This window comes from Chelonoidis abingdonii, chromosome 2 (genome assembly GCF_003597395.2).
Source record: "Chelonoidis abingdonii isolate Lonesome George chromosome 2, CheloAbing_2.0, whole genome shotgun sequence".
Taxonomy (NCBI): Eukaryota; Metazoa; Chordata; order Testudines; family Testudinidae; genus Chelonoidis; species Chelonoidis abingdonii.
The window spans coordinates 245,244,678-245,270,955 of record NC_133770.1 but is presented as its reverse complement, the minus strand read 5'-3'; the positions used below and the strand labels follow the sequence as shown (position 1 = coordinate 245,270,955).

The window sequence follows — 26,278 nt, the reverse complement described above, 5'->3', positions numbered from 1 at the left end:
AGATCATCATAACAAATTCCAGCTGTGAGCAAACACAGTATGTGTGCATGATCAAAGTCATTCCCTATACCCATGTTTCATTTTTAGCGCACAGCTGCACATTGTGGTTTCTCTCATTTTACCATATTCACATAAACTGATAGGTAAACATGACAGCTACCATTCAACACATTTAACTCTTGTGGTATAGTCATACTTCAAGATCCTGGTATCCGCACATTAGGATTTATTTTAATGAAACAGACCCTCCTATCCATTATGTATTTTCACTGTAAATGTAATATGTCTGTTTTATTTAACAACCTGCTCTTTTGTTATTTATGAACTCTTGGCTTGTGTTAATCCATGTCTTAAGTTCTACCATTCACAGCTAAACAAGCACAATTAGTTCCAAGTGACATTTTAATGAAGAAATTACTTACAGATCTAAAATAAACAATATTAAGATGACAAGTACAAATGGGAAATAAAAATGAACCTGTTCAATTCAATGATCCAAAGGCATTACCAAAATATACATATGCTGTAAGACAACCAGTATCCCCAAGTGAACAATGAATTCATCATTCGTAATAGTGTACCTTGCTTTCTGAGTTTTGAAACAGAAGAATTATAAGAACAGCCCCCTGTACTTGCTTGGGTCAAGGAGTGGCCTAATTTGCTATCCTGAGGTTTCCACCATCCAGGTGTCCTAACAATTTATATAGTGCATGTAAAAGAAAAGAAAACAAAAAATAAAAATAAAAAAAATTATCACAATGGTTTTTGTTTTAAAATTGATTGCTGTGTTATGACTGTAGTCTGGTTTGTAGACATTTTGTATTCTTGTCCAGAACCTTGCGGAGGGGAAGGTAATGGAGTTTCTGGAGTTGCTGAAAAAGAATTGAGAGGAAACTATGCATTATTATGTTCTTGACCAATCTAAATACATATTTATGACATACATACTACTGTACCCTAAAAAAGTATCTGCATTAGTCACTAAAGGTAAATATTCATTTTTAACTATCAGAATCCCTGTGTATTGTTCACCTTTAAAAATCCACATTTGTAACCAACGGTAATATCAAAACAGTGTCGTGTGTTTTAAATTAAACTCAAACCAGAATGTATTGCTTAGGAGGTTGTCTGTGTGCTTTTTTTTAAAAAAAATTCATTACTATTTAAATCTCAGAAATTGTGATGAAAGAAGTATACACTAGCTTTGACAGATCACCATTTTAATGAATTTGCCAGTTAACTAAACATAACAGTCAGATGTTATGATAGAAAGATAATGTGCAATTGCTTACAGATCTGTTCTGTATGTACAGGAGCAGACACTGAACTTATGAGAATAGTTTGGCCAGTTAATGGATCCTGAGCTAAATGAGGATGTACTGGATGATGAAGATGACTGGCATCATTAGATGTACCTGCAAAAATTACAAGAGCACATATCAATTTGAATGAACATGTTGCTGCTAGTGATTTACACAGCAATAATTACATTCCCTTAGAGCAAATATTTTGATTGGCAATTTGAATAATTGCCTTTTGTGTATTCATTAAACAATTTAACAAGACTTCAACCATAATAAGTATGACATTTTTTTTCACTGCTTGGGTTGCATTAACAACGGATTTCATCCTTACAATATTTTTAAGGATTTCCTGGTCTGTCTCTTTGGGGAATTGTATGTCCAGGTACTCAGCTACGGCTGAGGAACATACAATACACATTGGAGGTGGGGAAACAGGACAGTTAGCCATGTTATCTTGACTTTAACGCTCCCCCCAAATTGACACTGATCCAGTCCCCTGGAGTAAGTCTGAGCAGCCTGGTGAGGTGGGGAGGAGGATACTTTTTCCAAAGTGCCTATCAGGTTGATAAGGTGGAATATCACAGAAAAAGAATGACACACTTACCCCCTAGTAACATTTCCTGAAGCAAACTGTCAATTTTAACCATTCCAAACAGTTTGACCAACTGTATTTGTTCAATCATTTGCCAAGTGATGCTCTGAAGGGTAGGCAATAGAAGCAGAAGTTCTCCAAACCTCCCCCTGGAGTCATACTGACGATCATTAATGTAATCCTCTAAACTGATTTGGACTTGGAACCGCATGTTCTTAATCTTTAATGGGTCACTCAATCCCTTTGCATCTTGAAAAAATGAAAAAAATTCTTCAAGTCAAAGCATATTCTTTTAGTGAATAATTCTTTGTGCAATATGTAGACTGTTAATGAATGTTACATCACCAAACGTTAATTTCAGTGTATTCATACATTAAATCTGAAAGACTTTTTGGAAAATGTACCTGGATCAAAAAACACAATTGCTTTCAAGCAAGCATACTCATTGTCATCTATATGAATTTCCTGGAATGGCTGGACTAGTTCATCTAGAATCCGGTTTGTCACTCGGCTGATCTCAACTTCAGAACTGTTGCGATGGATGATGTAATTGTTACCTTGAGGAGAAAAAATACCAGAATATGGACTGATGTTACACAAAGGTTTAAATTTACAGACCCAGGTGAACCAAACCATTTTTAATTTTGCAGATTTTTTCATGTTGAAAAACTAAGTTTCTTTACAAGGAAAGCATATGTGCAAAACAAAGTCCTGATCCTGCAGGTACTTATATGCCTAAGTATTCGCATATGCGTAGTTATGATTAGTGTGTCTGCAGGTTCGAGGCCTATTTGTGTGCACAAACTGAGGAGTTATCCAATTAACCATCTAACTATATAGTTTTGGCCCAGAAGTCCATTTTGACACATTAGATTTGGCACAGGCAATTAATCTTAGGAAAATTCAGTGTTCTATTTTAGACGCTAGAAAGAGGCCACTTTGAAAACATGGTCCTCATAATTATTTAAATTCAAATTCATTGTAAAAAATATAAGTCTCCACTTCTAATTTATTTGGTTTAGAATTCTAAACCTTTCTAAGAGAACGAGAGGAACAACTTGCAGCTTCCTAACAGACTGCTACTATTTATCGTAGCATAATCGCATATACTTTATTATATATATGTACAACTGTAAATCCTGGGAATCTCAGTCATGGACCACGACCCCGCTGTGCAAAGCACTATATAAAACACAGAACAAAGACACAGTCTCTGCCCTGAAGAATTTACAATCTTCAACTAGTTTAGTCACTAAAGAGGCTACTGAGCATATTCTGGTAAGAAAAAGTTAATAGGTGAAATCTTTGCCCCACTGACGTTAATAGGAGTAAATAGTTGAATAGAAACAAAATAAGATGTAGCTTTTGAATGATGAAGTAATGTAGTAGCAGATGCTTGTGTTGTATTGATATGGGGTAGTATGTAGTGCACATTGATTTAAAGGAATAACAGATCCATTTTGTTGGCTAAGATATTTTAGATATCTTAATCTTTACACAAAATTAATATTTTTTTCCATCATTTTACCCAAGCAGGGAATTCTTTGGAGGCTTGCCAGGCAGAATATTTGGAGTAAGTAAGGGGATTATGTTTATAAAGAAAATTGATAAGGTATTAAATGGGGTGAACTTGTTGCAAAACCTTCTCTTCCCAACAAGAGTCATATTCTGGGCTAGATTGTCAAAATCATCAGTAGAGGGACAGTAGATCTTCCTTCAGAGAAGGCTGATGGAGGCCATCCTTACTGGGAGGCAAGTGCTTCTGCTACATCTATTAGGGGCAAAACCCAGAAACTTCCCATCCAAGAAACACCTTCGACGGCTTCCACTTCGGATACTTCTTGCCTGACAAGTCCTCAACTCACCAACTGAGGAGAAGCAGAGAAAGCCTCACCTAAACAAGGGAGAGAAGGAGAAACTCTCCTGCTTTTAGCAGAGACAGAAAACCAGCCCACACCGGCAATCCATCTTTCTTTAACTTCTGGCCAAAAGTTATATGTATACTAAAATGACCTGTGAGAATAACATACAAGGGCAAGAGTTTTGTCAAGAACAAAAGCTGATAATAATTTCCTGCTAGGTCAATGAATCACCACCTATACAGAATTCTCTCTCAGAGAGCTAGGGTAGCTAGGGGTAGTAAATTGGTCTTAAATTGTTCCTTTCTGTGGCATATAATTACCTTCATCATGCTAACCACCATTTTCATTTACACCAGTTCTGCTCATTACCTAAGTGTCCCAAGCATACAGCAAATATTTATATCTTTAGTAACTTAATGGGTACGATGAGTCAATTTTACACTTAACTAGGTAGCTTATTTCAGTAAAACTGCACTCAGGAAAAAAATTGGAACAGGAACAGGAAGGATCCTCTAATGTGAGTAGCATCTCTAGAGCAAGCACTCTTCATTCCCTGGATGCTAGGGTTGGTACAATAATACTCAAAATGAGTCATATTGGGCCACAGATAGCCAGACCCCAAGAATGGGCATAGCAGGCAGTGGAAAGTCCCCTACACATAATGGCACAAAGTTTATAAAGAAAGGCTGACGGACTGCCCCTATACTTTACACACTTTATACTCCTGGCTTGCATTAGGTGCTTCTGTCCACAGACACCTAGAGAGTTCCTTGAAAGAAAACCAAAGTACTGGCACAGATGGAGCCCGCTGGTGGGTTGTGACATGGGTCAATGTTGCCACACAGGGTACCAAAGTAAGTAGATCCGTTTGGCAAGGACTTCCTATGTGGGTGTAAGTTTATGGTATCAGAAGGACTGCATCCATTTTAAGGGACTTTACATCTGCTTTTGCTGAAACTGGCATGTGACAATATAGTAGGCATACCATAAGTACAGTGTTTAGGTATGCCATCAGTGCAGTGTTTAAAGACAGTAGAGTGCATGGCACTCATTGTGCTGTGGCAACTGTCTCAGTTAAATGAGGACACTGTGAATCAGGATACTGATTATATGGTTGTTAGTGAACTATAACATGGTAATTATTAATTAAAACAAAATAAATGTTTACCTAAAAGTAAAATGTCCTTATACATCATGGATCGTTTTGCTGCTCCAAGTAAGAGGTGTTCCCCAGCATGCGCTCTTAACAGGGCAACCTTAAAAAGAGGAACCCGCATAAAATAACAACATGGATTATAACATCTACGTAAATATGTGATTATCTGTAGTGGTCAAGATGAATCAGCTGCAGCAGGCATCAGAGTGCTGTTGCTTGCAATTACACTACTCAGACTGCAACAAGTAATTTTTAAGGTACATGGTTCATTTTATAACAAAACCTTACTATTTCAATGTAGTTGAGTTAAACTGTGTAACTTTGTCACTGTTATCACTTAGCAATGCGTACAAACTGAATTTTGAACACAATATGATTTTGCAAATAGTTTATCATTATATACATTTATGTGCACTTCATAGTTTCCACTTCCTTTTATATAAAGCTTGTTCTTGGATTTTAAGTCAACATGGAAGGAACCAGTGGCAGGAAGGCTATCATAACTGATTATCCTGAATTTTGCAACATCCAGTACAGTATTTTGTTCAGCCTGATCCAGTAAAACACAAAGATATTTGAGATGGTTCTTTTCCGCCACAAAGCCAGCTTTATGGACATTTTTTTTGGTTTAGAACAATTTTCCTAGTGCCATAGCAGGCCCACCTATCAGCTTTCAGAAGACAGTGCATTACTGGGTAATTCAACCAATTTTGCTAAAAATACTTCTCTTCTGAAGTATTGAGATAACTGAAATAAAAGAAAAAATACCATGCTCAAAACTGAAAATAAAACAACAGAAAAGTACTCCATTTTGCTGTCAAACAGGCCAGTTTCACTATGAAATACAGACAATGATATTCTTGCAAAATACATAGAAGATCTCTTTATGATAGTCAATAAAGAAGAAACCTGATGCATACCAGGAAAGCAGTTAAACAAACAATTTACTCACTAGTTTATCATTTTACATTTTTATTTACATTTCATTGTTTATAATGCCATCTTAGAAGCTTGGCAATTAAATCTATTTTCTTCAGGGGGTTGTTTGTTTCCATTGTGCAAACATTAACTTTTCTCTTGTGATTTTTATGCTGGGATTTTCAAAGTCAGCTAAGGGAACTGAGCAACCAAATTAGAAAGCTTTCAGAATCTCAGCCTTAACAGAGCTAACACATTTTTTTGTTTACCTTGTTGTTCATAAACCAGGTTGACTCTGAGGTCAGGAAGAAAGTGTACAAAACAAGGAAGCTTATTTGATAAGTAAATGCTAGTTGCCAATTAGCAAGAGGTTATCATACAAAAGTAATAACCATTGTTACTGAGAAGTTAAAACTAAAGTATCAGGTTTTCCTTGGAGTTTGAGCAATATTTCTCACTTTATATTCTAAATACTGTAGGTCAAATTTTCAGCATAAAATTATTGACTAATGACCCTCTAAAGTGCACTTATACTCTGAAAAGTGTAAAGTTGGTATGTTCTTAGTCACCAGGTCTGTTCTTTTTCCTGTTCCATCATATCAGCTTGAGTGATGAAAGCAAGTTTTATTGCTTCTTACATCTGTGGCCCCTAGAGTGCCCACACAACTGAAGACTGATTTGATTCCATTCTTCCTTCTATATCATCAACGGAATTGTTTGCTACATTTGTGCAAACCCAAAGTAAGCACAGGTGTCACTGAAGCAATAATTTGAAAGGGTATGCAGCACCTTTACTACTGAAAAGATGTAGGAGGAGGAATGTCCCCAGCTTTACTCTCAGATACAAGGCTGGGTTTGCAGTGCTGAGAGAACCCCCTCATATCTTTTTACTACAAACAGAGAACGTTTGACACTGAGGAGACAGTAAAGAGGAATTCCACAATGACATTTTTACAGGATCTTTTAAACTACAGTTTAAAAGACCAAAATTAGGGCATTCTTAGCAGTGAGTTAACCTCCCAACCACTGCTTGGTGACAGAAATATCCAGGGACATACACAAGGGGGGGCAAGCACTGATAATCAGCGGAGGGCACAGAACTCCTCTGGCCCCAGGGCTGGGGCCAGGAAAGAGAGCTCCTCTGGCCCTGGGGCTGAGGCAGGAGCTGACAGCTCCTCCAGTCCCGGAGCCATGGTGGGGAGAAAGACCTCCTCCAGCCCTGGGAGTGCAGAGGAGAAAGCAAGCTTCTCCAGCCCTGGGGCCATGGCAGGAGCTGACAGTTCCTCCGGCCTCAGAACTGTGGCAGTGAGAGTGCGCTCCTCTGGGCCTGGAGCTGGAGAAGCTCCCTCTCCCCGCCGCAGCCCCAGGGCTGGAGGATTTCTGTGACTCCATTGCAGCCAAGTACTTGTTGATACATTTATTCAGATGGCTCCAAGGCGCACGGATTTTTGTTGAAATGGTGATATAAATGCATGTGTTGATATTAATCTGTATAATATGTGTGTGTTTAACATGCCCCTCCAAAAGTGGTCAAATTTAAATTCCTACATATACCCCTGGTAATGTCTATTACAACATGAAGACCTGGGGTTTAAATTCACTTTAGACATTTCACCCAAAGCTAACAGATATCTGGCATGGCACCAAGGTGATGATGTTTTGTCCCTAAAGAGAACTCAAGCACTGTTTACATGTCAATTTAGAATAAAATTTACATAAGCACATTATAAATGTAATTTTGGATATTTTATTATATTATATTCAACAGCAAATTATTTTCTATGGTTTGGCATCAATATAGGTTTGATTTCTTCTCGAGGCTGTAAAACTGATATTTCTTGCAAGGATAAGGAAACTGCTTCAAATTAAGTAACAAGCCACCTCAGTCTTCACAAACAGTTGCAGCTGAACATAAACCAACTGTTAGGAAAGGTTGGATGGTTTTTTTTAACTGTTGTTATTAACTCTGGCATGCCTTTAAAGTTTCTGGTTCCAACAACTGCAAAATATTGTTTCTGAAATTTTCAGTTCATGGATCTGCATCCTTTTTTCCAACATATGAAGCACCCTTCAACCTCTACTATCTCTTTATGTGATGTCTCAAGATCTGCTTCAAAACTGAGATCTAGCATACAGGGCAAACAATGAATTGTTACACAATATTTCTACATGACTGTAACAGGAGGAGAATCATCATTATTCTCCAGTTCATTTGCATTGTACCTGATCGTCCAATGGTAGTTCACAGAAGGCTGGAATATATTTAGCCCACTCTACAAGGACTAAGAGCTGTTGCTTCATAGATTCACACACATCGCTAATACTGGCAATTTTCTTTACATTTATGTCAGTACTAGCACCAGGGCTCGAGACGGGGATCTAGCCATGTTAAACAAAAACAAAAACAAAATGAAACAAAAAAAATACACCACGTTAGTATTCCATATTTGTTACTATGTTTCCACTGGCTAGAAGTATATTTAAGCAAAACACATGGAAGCCAGCATGCACATTATTGCCAAACTCCCTGACAATATGCATGTAAATGATAATTTTTGTCCCTCAATGTTACTAGTATGGTATGGGATTCTTATTGTTATATTTTCACAAGATCTTCTCATTCGAAGAGATGACTATTATTTATAGCATTTTTAATTTAATTTAATTTTTTTGGCCTTTAAAATGGATGACATTTACCTCACTTTAGAAAGAAAGGGTTGGGAAGGGAATGTAATACAGTTCTAGGCACACAAAGATAAAAGGGAAATATGTATTTTCAGTGAAAAGATAACTATCATTAACTCTAGAAGATGAAACAGGCTTTTTAAATGCCTAAAGCAGAAAGATTTGTAATGATGAAAACCAGTATGGATAGAAGCTGGGGATGTTTCAGAAAATGTACTCATATCAGTGTATATAAGGCCACCTGCAGTGCACAGTGTTCTGTGAAACACAGAGAGAGGAATCTTTCTGGGCCTGGTGCTTGAAAGCTTTTGCATGATCGCTGAGCCAAATCGTGAAATCCTTAATGACTTTCTAAGGAAAGGAACAATACTAAACTTGCTATTAAGCAATACAGGCAAGATGGCTGAAGACAAAAGTAGGGCTGAAACTAGGAAAACTCTCTCACTTAGACCTATGGCATCCATCACGCTAGAAAAACCTGCACAAGAACCAGGCAATTGAGTTTCAAAACGCAGAGTCTCTCGCTACTCTCCCCCTTTGGAGGTTGGGGGCAGTGTGGTTTCACTACCAAGGAGGGAGAAAAGGATTTGGGTCTCTAACACTGCAACTACCAAAACCCCACTATGTTGCAGAGCTCACAAGAGGCTGGGTTTATGAGCTAAGGCCCGATGCTTCCACATAACTTGATATCCTGAAATATAATGAAACTCATTAGGACTACAGTGTAGCGATAGATAACTAAGCATATAAGGATTATAATACTATTTGTGTTTTAAAAGTTATAAAGCTTTAACTTTTTGAATTTCAGTGTCTACTGACATTCAGTAATTATTAGTGGAACCATCCCCCCCACCAGTCCCCACCCTCCATTATCTGACTCCTCCAAAATTTCCTGCAACTGTAAATCAACAAAAAAGGAAAGAATGCTGAAAAATAAACATCAATCTTCTATTGCATTTTTTTTAAATGAATTCTGTCAAAACTATAGATAACCAACTTAATATCAGCTCCCAATCCAGTGCTGTAGCTGAGAGGGTGAATACAATTCTTGCATGCATCATCTGGGGAATATCAATTAGCATTAGGAAGGTAACCTCTGCATATGGCCTTAGTGAGACCATTGCTGGAATACTGAGTCTAGTTCTGGTGTCCTAACTTCAAAAAGAATGTTGAAAAATTGGAAAGGGTTCAGAAAAGAACCACAAGAAGGTCGCAAAGTCTGGAAAACATGCTTTATAGTGAGAGATTTAAGAAGATCAATCTATTTAGTTTGTCCAAGAGAAGGTTAAGAAGCATTTAAGTGTTCTACAAACCAGCAGAAGATGGTTCTTTAATCTATCAGAAAAAGGCATTAGCAAGACCCAATGGTTGGATGCTGAAGTTAGATTAGAAATAAGCTGCAAATTCTAAAATGAGGATAATTAACAATCAAAATGATTTATTTAGGGACATAGTACATTCTCCATCACTCTACGTCTTTAAATCAAGACTGGATGTCTGTCTAAATGATATGCTATAGCACAAAGAAAAGTTAGAGGCTTGCTGCAAAAATTACTGGGTCAAGTTCTAAGACCTGTGTTATGCTGGAGGTCAGATCAGATGATCACAATGGTTCCTTATGGCCTTAAAGTATATGAATCTTTGCACTCCCAGAGGTGTCACAGCTCCTGGCTATGCTACCATGACCTTTCCTCTCTCCATTGTCCACTGTCCCAACCTCCTCCTTTTTTAGCATATAGCATGGAGGGGTAAGTAGGACAAATAATGCTGACAGGGTGAGCATTATCTTGTGGTACTGTATCACTGATGGTTTGAGGGAAGGCAGATGCTACTCAGCCTCACTCCTACCTGGACCTTCCACAGTGGTAGAGCTTTAACCCTGCAGATTTAGGGCACAGGAGCTCCTATGGGATTGGGACAAAGGAGACATGCTTTTCTCTGCTTCTCCTGGAACCATTTATTGTATAAGTAATGAAATCATTGAAGTTAAAAGGAAAAGGATTAAAACTTCTTTGTGCCTTCCTCATTGCTTCTTACATGTGAAAACTCTCCCTCAACTAACCTGTTACCCTACCCTCTTCTCCTTCAAATCTCTCTCTGAAGCCCATATTAAGTTTGCCACATGTTTGACTGAGGGTCACATGAGGCTATCTGGCACCTTATTCTCACACTTTGTGTGTGTCACTTTTTAGCTCTTTGGGGCAGGATTGTGTCTTCAGATGTGCTTAGCAAACTGTGGAGCTGATTCTCTTAGAGACCTCTAGATGTTATGGAAATATAGATATCAAATGATCAAAATATAATATTTAATCTTTAGAGAGGAAAATTCTAGATGGGGAATATATGCTGAATTCAATCAGACAATTATCTCCCAGTTTTGTGGGAGAAAAGCAAACAGAATGGATATTTAGTAGGAAGCCATTTAAGAAAACACTTTTATTCATGCAATATGTACCACTTGTCAATGATTAAAGGACTATAAGAACACATAAGTGTACCTACTATAAACAAAGTTCAAAGAATTACTAAGGAAAACAGCTTATTCTTAGATTTTAAGATCAGAAGAGACCATTATGATCACCTACTCTGATCTCTTGCCCAACACAGGCCACAAGATTTCACTCTAACTCCTGCATCAAGCTCTTAACATACTGATAGTTGAGACGCCTAGGATGACAGCTAAAAGTTAGAGCCCAAACAGAAAGTTAACCATTAATTAGGCTGACATAATTGGAAGTCTGTCACAAATAGAGATGGGCATGAGGCTGCAAAATTTGGACCCAAACTTTCCAAAGTGAAGGATATTTGGATTTAGCGCTTTTGTTCAGAACGTTATGGAGAAAGGAGAAGCCATGAGGTATGGGTTAGATGAAGTGAGAACTTTTCCCTGAGTTTGAGGTTGTTAACATAAGTTGCTCCAGGGCTGTCTGTAATTATTCAGCTCAGTATCTACCAAAGAAGGAGAAAGCATTATCCTTAAATATTTATCTTCGTTTACTTGTTTGTCTGCCTACGTATTTTTAAGGTGCCCATCACCGTGGCTTCTGAACATGAGCCTGAGGAGAAATATTAGTTTATTTGTTTGTAAACATGAGTTTGAAATATGAATTAATTTGTACAATAAGAATACAACACATCACCAGGCCTGGCTAAAAGTTACTTAAAGCCTAACATTCTAAAAAATAATAAGGGAAATGCAAGTACCTTTGAAGAGGCTTTTTCATTGACTACTAGAGTCAGATTTAGTACCAAAGTACCAGTAGCCCATTCATACCAGCATAGTAGTATTAGGTAGCTAATTTAATTCTTTCATTTAATAAGGAACAAAGAAGGATCCAAGAAATTTTACAACTCATGGGTATTTCTTAGAGACAGCTCCATCATGCACAAGCTGCTGACTAAGGACAAGATTACAAAACTTTTCGGGATGTATCACTCAGTATAAAACAGTCAGCATGAAATCATGAAGTAAAGATGGCAGCAGTTGCCCCCTGAGTAAGTTACTAAGAGGTAAGGGAGTGTGAAATCAATTATTTGGATTTATTTGAGTTATAGGAAACCAGTGGATACTGTTCTACTCAACAATTGATTGGATAAAAAAGAAACCAGAGGAAAATGTAGTTCAAACCAGACAAAGAGAGTTCAAAAGCATGTGAATAGGTTCAGCATTTGGACCCCTTTTGTTAACCTTTTTAGGGTTTATGAAATCCAAATATTAAAGCTGTGATTTTCAAAGGAGCCTAACTAAGGGAGTTAGGCACCTATTGGCATTTACTGGATGTTAGACGTTTATCTCTGTTAAGCTCCATTGAAAATCCAGCCTCAAGGACCAGATAGATGTCACTAACTGCTTCAGACAGTACTTAATTTGAAAGTAAGGGGATCATAAAGCAATATTAAGGAAGAAAACTGGGACATATTGTACCTAACACAAGATGAATTTTCTTAAGTGACCTTCTTTACTGGCTTTACCATCAGAAATAGATGTATGTTCTTTATTATTGATTCTTATATTAGGAAGAAGCAGCTGGATTGCATTTTTGGAAGCAGATAGAATGTTGGTCTCAATACTTGTTCTTTATACAATGAAAAATAGGAGCTATTTAACTATGAAAAAAATCTAAAAGGGTGTTAAATAACTTCATGGTGGATCACTATACCTGCCGAGAAAGAGCCTCAGCTTGCGACAATGTGTTAATAGAGGGAATGTTGCTGCCATCAAATGTGCTCCTTCTTGTGCTTATCCTGTCCCGTTCATTTTGCACAGCTAGAAAAGAATAATCATGTCATTTATTTGCTGGTAGGCAGTGTGGTTGAACATAATTCCAAAGGGCTGTTATATAACTATATGAATCACAAGGTATGACATCCAAAGAGGACCTTGAAGTTTCAGCTCTGAAAGAGTCATGAGAAAGAAAGAAAGAGTGACAAGAAATCTTGTACATTTCTTATTCATATAATATTGTTTGTCACTAAAATTATTCAATTCTAATTGTTGTTAGACACAGCATTTTTATGATTGGCTTTATTACAGTAGATTTGCATACTTTCTACTTTGAACGCAACAATACTCTGTAATTTGATTGGCTGGCCCCTCCTCTCTCCTTAATTAATGAAGCCTAATGATATAGAAATCCCAGTCCTGTTGAGTTAGGTCAAAAGGTTTACAGAACAATTACTGTCAGAATGTCTAAGTCATAGAAATTCTGATACCTCTGCTCATGCTTTCCTGTGAGAAACACTGAAACAAGAGTGAATAATGAACTTAATCCATTAGTAAAGTAATTTTGAGCCTGTAATATTGGGCTCCTCCTTAGGGACATTCAATTCCTGCCATTTTATAGAACATTAACGAAGCAAAAATATTCCAAGCAGGTGGGTTGGGTCTCATGAGGCCTAGGAAAGGTGTATAAAGGGCTTTGGATAAGGAACCTTAATGAGCACAGACAGGGCTTATTAAGTAACAAGGCTTACTTTTTAATTCAGGAAAGAAGAGGATAAATAAAACTATCAATCAGATTTCTCAAAATCTCAAATTGTATCCAAGGTTAGGCCAAGAAGAGAACAAGCATTGTGCTGATCAACATCTTTCTTTATTGCACTAGGAATCTCATCATCTTTTAAGAGTAGCAGTTTTATTTCCAATCATGTGTTTGTTATTTTGAGGGGGGGAATCTGCATTACATTGGTTCAGTTGCAGCATGAAAGGCTTCAGTAAAATACTCTCTTTCTCCACTGCACAATATCCTGTAGTTTCTATGATAAATGAACACACTTTATTCCAGAGGTACACTAGCTTTTTTGCCAAGGACATTTACTGATGGGCCTCATATTAAGCCATAATAAGAAATGTCTTGCAATGATAAACACTAAGAGTTAAATGTTCATGTAGAGATGAAACAAGAAATAGGATTTTTTTTTAAATTGGAGGAACACAATGCCCATTCACTTAGTATTTCAAAAAGTAGAGTACTAAATACAAAATTAATTAAAATAATGTCAACATCACATGAGACCAGAAGAAGCAAGACACTGATGGTCAAATACTAAAATTAGATGTTAGCATGCCACCTGCTGGCTGAGCATAGCACTGCCAGTACTCTCCCTGCCTCAGTTTCCTTCCCCAAGATGGGTCTCCTCAGCATCCCCACACAAGTCTGTGTTGGAGGTGTGGCTTACCTCTCCACCCAAGTCACAAATAAATATAACCCCTTCAATGGTAACAAAAGTTCAAACTAAAAAGTCCTAAACAAACCAAAACGGTTTCTCTGCCTTCCAGGGCTTCACTTCAGCCTACCCTTTGGGCCCTGTTTTCAGCCCCTTTCTAAGCTACATTTAAATCTTTCCCCACTCTACTATAGAGCACTCGCGAGCCATCAAGGCTGGTTCCCCTGCAGTACCCAGCATCCTGCAGACACTGGCTCAGGGCCTTCCACAAGAGCCTTCCCACTTCCTGTGGTTCTAACACCCTGACAGATCTGTCTTAGTCCTTTTATAAGTCCCAGGTGTCCATTAAGGTATCACCTGGCTGTCCAGTCCTGCCCCCTCAGGCTGGGAAGCAGCAAATTAATTATAGCACAAGGATGACTGGCCCCATCTCCTCTTGCAAGGGCCAGTCACTGGGTGACAGGGCCACTTGCAGAATCAAAGAGAAATACCTTTGTATTGCATATGTACAGGATTCAATGGGCTGAATTCACCAGTCCAATAGAGATTCTTTGCTTACTTAGGCTTACTTAGGCTAAAGCATCTTTAAGCAGGCTGGAGATTCCGAGCAGAAAATTCCCGCTGTAGGGGAAATCTTTAATAGTGTAGGACTATTGTAGTGTAGGACTATTGACTTTAATAGTGTAGCCTCCATCAGCTGATAGTGTAGCCTCCATCAGCTGATTTCCCCCACCTCTGGCATAATGAGGGGAAGGGGACATGTTGAGGGCAGGCTGAGGATGTGACTAAACTGATCTCTGCTCAATCCTCCTATGATGAGCGGGACCATATACCACCAGCACACAGTGTCATTTAGAATAGGATCCCTCCAGTTCTGATTTATGCTGCAGTTGGGCAGCTCTGAATCAGCATAGCTCAGATGTAGTGGAGAACAAGGGCCAATATGTTTTATAGGAAAAATGGTGTAAAAATCGGTGAAAAAAGTTATGCACATTTTTTAATCTATTCATTTTATAAGGTTTGAATGTCCTTGAAATTCTGCCTTTTGCAAAATGTTGAGGACCACAACAGATAAATCAACATTTTTCTTACAAGGATCCCACAGTATATTCAAAGCACTACTGATTTAATGGTCTGAATGCTAGAGGCCAAGTTCTGCACCATTATACCTCTATAAATGAAGAGCAACTCCACAGACTTAATGGAGTTATTTTAGATTTATGACTGTAAATAAGAGCAGAATTTCACCATGTGACTGCAAGAAGAAAATACATTTAATCCTCTCCAATCTCTCGCCTACAAAAATTTTTGCCATTAGTGAAGCCAAAAAAATATAGGACCACACAATAAACTACTCTTACCCTAATAAGGTACTTGCAGAAGCACACTCTAAACCCACTTCATTACAGTAAAGTTACAGAGTCGTGCTGTAAACTGGCCTTATGATGGATAAAAAAAAAACATGTCAAAAAAGGTTGTAAAACAGTTTCACCACAATAAACGTAAGTCTGGTAATGTGGGAACCACAAAAGGCTCCATTTTTAACTGCTTATTTGAACATACACGGGATCCCAACCAAGCCATGTACTCTTTTGTCCTTACACAATGATCCCTTCCCAACCAGGACCTGAGATAGACTCTCCCATGGCACTCCAAACTAGTATGTTTTTTCTTGCTAGTGCTGTCTTCTTGCAGTTGTCGGCTACCCTCACTTTGATACAAGGACCATTCCCCTCTCCAGCTTGGAAACTGCCACATAGAGTCACTGTACCCCATCAGTTCCTGGATAGTCTGTAAGGGACAATCCCACATTCCCGTTACAGAGGAGAATAGCACTGAATTACTCGCTGCTGTTGTCGCCAGAACTTTATTATCTGACTGACTCAGTAAAAGCACAGAAAGTGCAGCCACCCCATCTGAGAAAATGAGTCACAAAGAGCTTCTGTCAATCCCCTTGACCACATCGGGTAAACTCAGAGACCATAATCAGTTCCACCTGGCTTGTATGAGCAATAACAAGCAACCAACTTTGAAATGTGAAAATCTGGGCAGCAACATTTTTTTTCAGTCAGTAAATTGCTTGAATTTCACTAATATTTCACAAACTTAAAGAGGTCTATTTTGAAAAAAATGTTCTCATAGTTTAGCCATCTGTTGTTAGAGCATATTTGGTATTTTAGGTGAACAAATATCATGAACTTTTAATTTATATCATTTTATCTCATTGAATAAGCAGAGTGTATCTTTAAAAATTGCAAAAATTTCTTGTCACCTTAAAGACCTCAAAACCAGAGAACTTCTCTCTCTCTCTCTCTCACACACACACACCTTTTTCTGATTTATGCACCTCCAAGATTTAAACTGAATTAAGGAGTTAGCAGATTGATACTGAAAAATATCACTAGAGGCAGTCACCAGTCAAAATCCTGAACACAAATTTCATATCTTTATAACGAGTAGAACCAAAATTCCAAAACTGAACATTCCTGAATTTATGGATTCCAAACTTAGGTCTGATTTCAGATTTTCACAATGTTTGAAGTGTTGGGACTTTACACTAGGATTCGCATACTATAAAAATAGATTTAATCTGCAAAACTAGTTCTGAATCTGTTAATTTGTTATAGGCAAAAAATACTATAACTTCCAAATTTATTAACTTAAAAACATAAATGAAGCATATAATAGTAAAATCACTCTTCCTTTGTGAAGGCACTGGAGTTATCTATTCATTGAGTTATTCTAAAGTGACATTCTTTTAGTTTTATACTAAGTTTTAACACTCATTTAGATTGTGTTTATTTTTCTTTGTACGTCAAGTAATAAATATATCTATTACCTTCTTTTTTCATTCCTGCTCGAAAACACTTTTTTAAACGACAGTATCTGCATTGATTCCTCTTGTCCTTGTCAACAACACACTGTCGGTTGAATCTATCACATACAAGAAAGAGTAAATATATTAGAGCATTAATAAAGCACAGTCCTTATTAGCAAGAGGGACAACAATTAATGGGGGCTGTCAAAAACCATGTCTCAAACTATCAGCCTTTACTGATCTTTTCCTTGAAAAATGTTTTCCACCTGTACATCTGGCAAGAATAATTTCTTATAATGGGCAAGATATCATTAGCTTTTTCATCATCACAGCAAATATTTTGCATGAATAATGGTATTTAATAGTCAATATTTGATTTAAATTTAAAAAAACCCCATAATTTATGCCAGAAGTCTTAAGACACAAGACGTTGATGAAAAGGGCTTTAAACAAATGATAGCATGAGTAGCAGAGATCTCTGTATTCTGGAAAGGGGTTCGAGGCAGCCTTGTTGAGGATAGAGAAAGAAAGAAGAGAGTGCCAGAGGGCAGTCAATAGCAAAGCCCACAGATAAGTGGGGAACATGAAGACCTGGGAGATGGGTCGGAAACAAGAGGGAGCATGGGCTATAATGGCAGAGAGAAAGGAGGGTCAGGGCAAAACTGGGAGGCAAGATCAGACCAGTTATCTTAGATGCCTAATATACAAATATGAAAGTATGGGTAATAAGCAGAAAGAAACTGGAGATGCTAATATAATACAACTGTGACATTGTTGGCGTCACTGAAACTTGGTGGGAATAATACACATGATTGGAATGTTGGTGGATGGGTATAGTTGCTCAGGAAGGATTGATGGGAAAAAGAGAGGAGGTGTTGCCTTTATATATTAAAATGTACACACTTGGACTGAGGTAGAGATGGACATAGGAGAACGGAAGTGTTGAGAGTCTCTGGGTAGGATAAAAGGGGTAAAAAACTAAGGGTGATGTCATGCTAGGAGTCTACTACGGCACCTAACCAGTGGAAGAGTGGATGAGGCATTTTTTAAACAACTAACAAATCATCCAAAGCCCAAGATTTGTGGTGATGGGGGACTTCACTGTCCAAATATTGTGGGAAAATAACACCGCGCGGCACAGACTAATCAAATAAGTTCCTGGACTGCATTGCAGACAACTTTTTATATTCAAGAAGGTTGAAAAAAGCTACTAGGGGGAGCTGTTCTAGACTTGATTTTACAATAGGAGGAACTCGTTGAGAATCTGAAAGTAAGGAAGCTTGGGTAAAAGTGATCAATGAAATCAGAGTCTGCAATTCTAAGGAGGGGTAGAAGGGAGTACAGCAAAATAGAGACAATGGATTTCAGGAAGGCGGATTTTGGTAAGCTCAGAGAGTGATAGGTAAGGTCCATGGGAATCAAGACTAAGGGGAAAAACAACTGAGGAGAGTGGCAGTTTTTCAAGGGACATTATTAAGGGCCCAAAAGCAAGTTATTCCGATGGGGTAGGAAAGATAGACAATGTGGCAAAAGACCACCTTGCTTAACCACAAATCTTGCATGACCTACAAAATAAAAAGGGTCATATAAAAAATGGAACTTGGTCAGATTACAAAGGATGAAATATAGGCAACAAAACAGGAATGCAGGGGCAAGATTAGAAAGGCAAAGGCACAAAATGAGCTCAACTAGCTATGGGAATAAAGGAAACAAGAAGATTTTATCAATACATTAGAAGCAAGAGGAAGACCAAGACGGGAGGCTCACTGCTCAGTGAGGAGGAGAAAACAGTAACAGGAAACTTGAATGACAGAGATGCTTAATGATTCTTTGTTCGATCTACCTGAGAAGTCTGAAAGGAATGTCTAACATTGTGAATGCTTATGGGAAGGGGGTAGTTTAGAAAGAGAAAATAAAAAAGAGCAAGTTAAAAACGCTTAGAAAAGTTAGATGCTGCAAGAGTCACAGGCCTGACGAAATGCATCTTAGAATACTTAGGAGTTATAGAGGAGGTATACTAAAGCAATTATCTCTGGAAAGTCATGGGAGAGATTCCAGAAGACTGGAAAGGGCAAATATAGTGCCCATCTATAAAAGGGAAATAAAAACAAACCCAGGAAACTACAGACCAGTTAGTTTAACTTCTGGCCTGGGAAGATAATGGAGCAAGTAATTAAAGAAATCATCTGCAAACACTTGGAAGGTGGTAAGGTGATAGGAATAACCAGCATGGATTGGTAAAGAACAAATTGTGTCAAACCAATTGATAGCTTTCTTGATAGGAAACGAGCCTTGTGATAAGGGAGAAGCGGTGAATGTGGCATACCTAGACTTTAGTAAGGCATTTGATACGATCAAGCGATATCCTTATCGATAACTAGGCAAATACAATTTAGATGGGGCTACTATAGGGTGGGTGGATAACTGGCTGGATAACCGTACTCAGAGAGTGGTTATTAATGGCTCCCAATCCTGCTGGAAAGTATAACAAGTGAGGTTCACAGGGGTCTGTTTGGACCGGTCTGTTCAATTCTTCATCAACTACTTAGATGTTGCATAGAAAGTACGCTTATTAAATTGCGGACGATACCAACCTGGGAGGGATTGCAACTGCTTTGGAGGACAGGGTCAAACTTCAATTGATCTGGACAAATTGGAGAAATGGTCTAGGTAACCGGATGAAGTTCAATAAAGACTAAATGCAAAGTGCTCGCACTTAGAAGGAAACAATTTAATTTCACAACATGACAGAATGGGAAGAGACTGTCTAGGAAGGAGTATGGCAGAAAGACATCTGGAGTCATAGTGGAACCATAAGCTAAATATGAGTCAACAGTGTGATACTGTTACAAAAAGCAAACGTGATTCTGGATGCATTAACAGGTTGTGTTGTAAACAAGACACGAGAAGTCATTCTTCCACTCTATTATTGCGCTGGTTAGCTTCAGCTGAGTAGTTGTGCCAGATCTGGCACACATTTCAAGAAAGATGTGGAGAAATTGGAGAGGATCCAAGAAGAGCAACAGAATTATTAAAGGTTTGAGAACATGACCTGTGAAGGAGGCTGAAAGAATGGTTTGTTTAGTTTGGGAAAAGAGAAGACTGAGAGGGGACACGATAGCAGTTTTCAGGTATCTAAAAGGATGTCATCGGGGAGGAGAAACCTGTTCACCTTAGCTCTATGACAGAACAAGAAGCAATGGGCTATAAACTGCAGCAAGAGGATATTTAGATTGGACATTAGGAAAAAGTTCCTAACTGTCAGGGTAGTTAAACACTGGAAATAAATTGTCTCTGGAGATATTTAAGAGTAGGTTAGATAAATGTCTATCAGGGATGGTCTAGACAGTATTTGGTCCTGCCATGAGGGCAGGGGACTGGACTCGATGACCTCTCGAGGTCCCTTCTAGTCCTAGAGTTTCTATGAATCTGGCAGCCCTTTAAAAACAACAGTGGGGAACTCTGATTAATACAGGGAGCATATAGACAATGAGGGGCCTGGAAGCAAATGTTTCTTTGAGTCTGATGGTCCTCAAGACAGGACAAAATAATTTTGGAAAGCAATATTTGTAGAACAAGAACCAAGTTGCTGTCATTGCAAATGAAAACAGAAAATTTGGTCCCAGAATTTCAACAGCTCGAGACTGCTGGAAGGTGTAGTTCAGCTAAGTACTGGGCAGACAACCACCCAAGTGGAGGTCAGAGGATGTCTCCCTATTAGTCTGTATACAGTTTGGCACACCGCACAGGAAAAGTACGGTGTGATTAGAAGAACAGTAGAACACCATTTCTAGCAGCACAAAGCTCCTTACAGAGAAGTTATCTCTTGTATGTTCTTCGGATCAGGATTTTTGAGTCTTAAGCACTCTTTAGAAACTGTCCTTCAGCAGAGAAAACCAAATATTCACTGAGAAATCTCCAAAATGTTGCTTATCACAAACCCTGCAAAAAAAATTTATTTTTTTTTAGGAAATTCTCTATATGTTCACATACAAAAAATAGTGAGCCAGTTCCTTAGCTGGTATAAATTAGTCTAGCACTATCCCAATGTAATCCATCTGAGCATCTGCCCTGCTGTATTTCACTTGGTGCTGGTAACTGGAATAGTCAATACCAAAAAGTAATCGTGATAAAACTTGCCTCTAGTGGAGAATCAAGGTAGGTCATTCTAAAAGATACTATCTTAAAGGTGATTATCTAGATGCTTATTAAATACCTTGTAATATTTATTTTTATTGTTTTGTCTACACATCATTTAAATGTAACAAAGAGTTTCATAGCAATGAGTATGACTTTCCTCATGAGAGACAGGTAAACAGGGGTGTGTGTGTTGGCTGTAAACAATTCTTTTCAGTGATTTGTAGGAAAGTGATTTTTTTCCATTACATTAACAAACCAACAATCATACGTTTTGTCCACTGTATTGTTTATTCAGTTGGAAAAAAAAGAAAATATCCATTGTATAAATTACAGATGAATTAAGTTCCACAAGCTGAATATTTCAAATACCTGCAGGTATAGACATGACTCTTCCTTATGCTGCGTCTAAAGAAGCCCTTGCACCCATCACAACTGGAGGCACCATAATGTTTGCCAGTTGCTCTATCTCCACATATTGCACAAAGACCACTGACTCCATTGTCTGCAGTGTTCATGTTGAGTGGTTCTGCTGAAGAACTGTCTGATGAGGGACAAGAACAACATATGCAGTTATGGTTAAAAACCTGAAACGAATACAACATCATGACTAATTTACACTCACATGGAGATTTAACTGGCCTTTTTGCTTTTAATTAGCATTTACCATTTAGAGATCATACAAAGACAGCATGTCTAATTACATCTGGTTGTTATTCTAATGAATCCTTTCAAACCCATCACATCTGATTATCAGAATTTATGATGCTTATAACAAGAAATACTTTTTGTCCAAACTATTGCAGATTCAAAGAAGTGGTTTGAAAGTTAAAGTGTATGTGAAATACCTAACTTTCTATTTGTGTGTAACTACTTAAATATCCTTGCTAACAGAAATCATTAAGAGGGACATTGGTACAAAACAACATTTTTCAGTCAGCTGGTAAAACATCCATAAATTAATTCATATGACATAGCAATACTTGGCTATCATCATTGCTTTCCTGGAAAGAATCTCAGTTATTATTGGCACATGTATTTTTTAAAAAGTTCTGAATTAAACTTCATGAAAAAATTATTGGAGAAGGTTGACATAGTGTTATTTCCATACAGGAAGAGTTTCATGCAACGTTGATGTAGACAAGTGGGTCTCAAACTTTTTTACTGACAACCCCCTTCACATTGCAAGCCTCTGAGTGTGATTCCCCTAATAATTAAACACCCTCTTTAATATATTTAACACCATTATAAATGCTGAAGGCAAGTGGGGCTTGGGGTGGAGGTAGACAACTCGCAACTCGCCATGTAATGACCTCATGACCCCGAGGGGTCGTGACCCCCAGTTTGAGAACCCCTGATGTAGAAATTCTGTGTGCACACAGACATACCACCTGAATTGGGAGGAATAGTTCAGTGGAGGATTGTGCCACACCTGAATTGGGAGGAATAGTTCAGTCCCTGAGGGGGCCACTTAGGAATCTTGGGCAAAATCAGTACTTGGTTCTGCTAGTGAAGGCAGGGGGCTGGACTCAGTGACCTTTCAGGGTCCCTTCCAGTTCTATGAGATAGATACATCTGCATATATTATAATTTGAGACATCTGAGTACCACAGAATGGACATATGGTTTTACCACATTCATTCTCTTTTTATTCACTATTTGGGAGAAGGTTTTTGTTCAGATGAATATTTGCAAAATTGCTATTCTTTGTATATGTGTGTAGTTATACAAAAAGAAGATTCTCCTGTCTACATTTTCAATCATCCAGTCAAGAAGAAGAAACACTTCAACATTCAATCATATATCACAAATAGTTACAGAATAGTTTATGAACAACCCATAGGATAATTTTTTTTAGCAAACTACTATTAATATTAATTATTTATATGATGGTGGCATCTACAGGCTCCAACTAAGACTGAAGCCCCATTGTGCTAGATACTGCACATACATCAGGTAAAATATAGACCCCATCTCAAAGAGCTTACATTCTAAATAGACAAATAGCTAAGAACACAAGAAAGGAAGCATTATTTCTATTGTATAAACAGGGAATTGAGACAGAGAGATTAAGAGTGGAACTGAGCGGAGGTTGGAAGTTCCAGTTTGCAAAGGATTTCAGGATTTCGGAATCTGGCTTTGTTCTGATTTGGAATGAAAAACAAATATGTCAAAATTCTCTGCAAGCCAAAATTGAACAAAATCATTTTGGATCAATCAAAACATTTAGTTTAGGCAAAATCAAAGTGTTTCATATCAATATTGACTTTTTATTTTGTATTACAATGAGTAATGCAAAATTTTGGAAATGCTTTATTCCAGAAATGTTGAAATAATTAGTTTCAACTTTGTCAAAACTTTCCCCCAATCCCCCGTGCCCCCGGGGCTTTCATCTGAAATAAAACTCTGGTGAAATCAACTCAATTTTGTGAAGCATTTCAATGTTGACAGAAGGGTACGTGCCAACAGAATGTGGCTCTGGTGAAGCAAGTAAGATACTTGCTCAAGTTCACAGAGGAAATACACAGCAGAGCTGCGAATTGAAACCAGATCTCCTGAGTCCCCATAAGTGCATTATCCACAAGACCAGTCTTTTAAACTGATTCTTACAGTTACTTAAAATAAGCTCATAAATGAATTGCAATCAGAATAAGACTACATTTAATAAATATGAATTAAAATTTGCCAACTAATAATTTTCACTGCATAATTCAAACACCAGTATTACTAATATAAACTTCCCTGGCCTAACTTCCCTGTGTGTGTGTGTGTGTGTACACACCTTTAACAGATCCGTAAGAGTTATTTTAAGCAAAAATAATTAATTACCAAGAAAATCCCCCTTCTTAAACCGAGTAAATGGAGAAACCATCTAAAGCTCAAGTAACCATTTTTAAAGCCTCATAATCACTTAAGAGGAAATTTTTCTTTCATGTTATTTTTTCTTCTTCTAGGCAGAATCAGTAATTAAATCTACATTTCTGTTCACTAATCTGGCTCCAAAGAAATTGTAATGGAAACATCCAAAATCTAAACAAAAGTTTCAAGACACACCTATACAGGCCAACTTAAGCTCTATATTGTATTTCTGAGATATGCAGAATCAACATTTTTCACATGACTTATTTGGAACAAAATACAATACAAATGAACTTTTCCACAAATGCTGAAATATTTGCACTGCCTTTTAAAAAACAAACTACAAACAGTAGCAATGGGTATATAGTTTCAGAGTAGATAAAAATAATTGTTGTCCTAGTGCTAAATATGCTTTCTCTATCCTTAATGAATTTCAGTTCTAAATTTTAAAGTAATTACTTTAAATTAAAACATTCACTTTCAAAGACTAAAATTTCTTTTATGTCTGTGGTAGAATATTCAGTTATGGTAAAGTTAAATACAGCATGCTACATGTTTGAGGCAATATTTTTATGAATTGAATGTCACAAAAACCCATAGCATAACAACCCATATCATAAACAATTCTAACCTAAGTTAAAATGTTACACTCATCAAATACCAAGCGCCTCTATCAGCTAAACATTAACCTGTACAGAGTCAACTCTCTCTGGTTCACATATATATATATATAAAATCTGGAAAGACTGGATTACATTATACAAATAAAATATGAGTCCATCAATTGGAAACTAGACAGCAAGAGCAAGGAGATCATTTTCTCCACAATCGGTAAAATTTCCCAAACTTCTGGATAATTTTGTTCTGTCATTTTAAATGTTATGTACAAAATCTACCTTCATGCCCAAACTGCTAATACTACTTATTCATTTGTTTTACAGTAAAAAAAAGCAAAAAAACAACTGCTGAATCTACCCTTTTCTTCCTTTGATTAACTGACTGATGACAGTGGAGTTCACATACTTTCTTACACATAACTGGTATTTTATTTTCTTTAACATAAAAAAGTTATGTTATTAACTTAGATTTAGTGATGAAGTGTAAAAGAGCAGATCTGTTGCCCTAACCCTCCTGCCCAAATGCTCTATTAATAAAACATTTAACTAGCACCTTACAGCATTACCTAGTTTTACTTTTTTTCCGTTAACTCATAGCTTGATTTTGCATCACTGAGCAGATGAGAACTCACCATTGCCATTATACAGAATCTGCATAGTTTCAAACTCCAAAGTAGTGTAAGTTGGATCTAAGACTTCACTGTAGTTTGCCATATCCATGTCCAATACTGGTTCTGACAGCCTCATCATTGAATGGGAAAACAGTAAATGAAAGCTACTCGAGAGTACAAATGCAGAATGATGAGATCTACTCTGTTTTGTTAGCAATCAGTGATTGATAATCCAAAGTTAACTGTAAACGGTGTCACTTATGTGCAGTGATGGGAGGAGCTGTAAAACTGCTTCTGCATGCCATAGTCTGCCTATATCTTTTTTTTTTTTTTTTTTTTTTTATGTACACCAAAGCAATTCTTGTGATAATCTTGGAATGTTCCATAGACTAGTCTTATCAGGAGTCATATTGACTTGAATTTTCGAGGAAATTGAAAAGGGTGTCCAGCAGCTGAGTCTGCTCATTTTAATAAAAAAGTGCCAAATGCTGCCCATTCCCAGATCCCTGCTACACAGCCTCTGTGAGCATGGAAGGCCCTAAACACATGCAGAACGACAGGGGGTCTTCAGGTAGGAAGACCCCTTCCTACATTCCCAATTGCTATCACAACCAATGTTCGGCACAATTGCTAGTGTACTGACTGCACAGATATATTATACCAAGCCACTATGTTAAAGGGAAGATTCCTTCTTCTCAACCCCAATATAAAGCCACTTTATGCATGTTTTGCAGAGAGGAAGGAGGGCAGCAGAATTTGGTGCATACACAAGCTGCTTTTAAATGCTGTTTTACAGGATTCCATACATTTATGATGATCTCAGGAGTTAATTATGGGAACCCACTCTTCGTACAATAGTTACATTAAAGATTGCCAGTGGAGAACTGTAAAACTAACTAGCAGGTGTTTAATTAGCTACATTCAATGACTGGTTACAGACTATCTATCACAGGTTAGCCCTGTAAGGCAAGTCAGCCTCAGCATAGCCTGCAATCAGAGAACTATCCACCGCTGAGTGTGAGGGAAACTTAATTATAATGATGACCCAGCTA

General features: G+C 37.6%; 1 protein-coding gene across 1 annotated transcript; it reads right to left on the bottom strand.

Annotated features, from left to right (window-relative positions):
- Positions 1–753: 753 nt before the first annotated feature.
- HNF4G (hepatocyte nuclear factor 4 gamma) lies at positions 754–25,365 on the bottom strand. Its single transcript, XM_032784743.1, has 10 exons — positions 25,248–25,365; positions 21,512–21,683; positions 17,024–17,118; positions 12,678–12,784; positions 8,056–8,211; positions 4,927–5,014; positions 2,301–2,453; positions 1,909–2,145; positions 1,293–1,415; positions 754–872 (listed from the first exon to the last, which is right to left on the bottom strand). Exons 1-10 carry the CDS (start codon positions 25,363–25,365, stop codon positions 754–756), a joined length of 1,368 nt encoding a protein of 455 aa, XP_032640634.1.
- Between the last annotated feature and the right edge of the window lie 913 nt (positions 25,366–26,278).

Bases quoted from the DNA above. Each gene is read 5' to 3' on its own strand.
- HNF4G (XM_032784743.1), bottom strand. From the start codon at position 25,365: ATGATGAGGCTGTCAGAACCAGTATTGGACATGGATATGGCAAACTAC. The intron at 17,119-21,511 runs GTATTTGAAATA...TGTATGTGATAG, and splicing joins AGTCATGTCTATACCTGCAG to ATTCAACCGACAGTGTGTTG. The intron at 5,015-8,055 runs GTACAATGCAAA...CCTCTTTTTAAG, and splicing joins AACTACCATTGGACGATCAG to GTTGCCCTGTTAAGAGCGCA.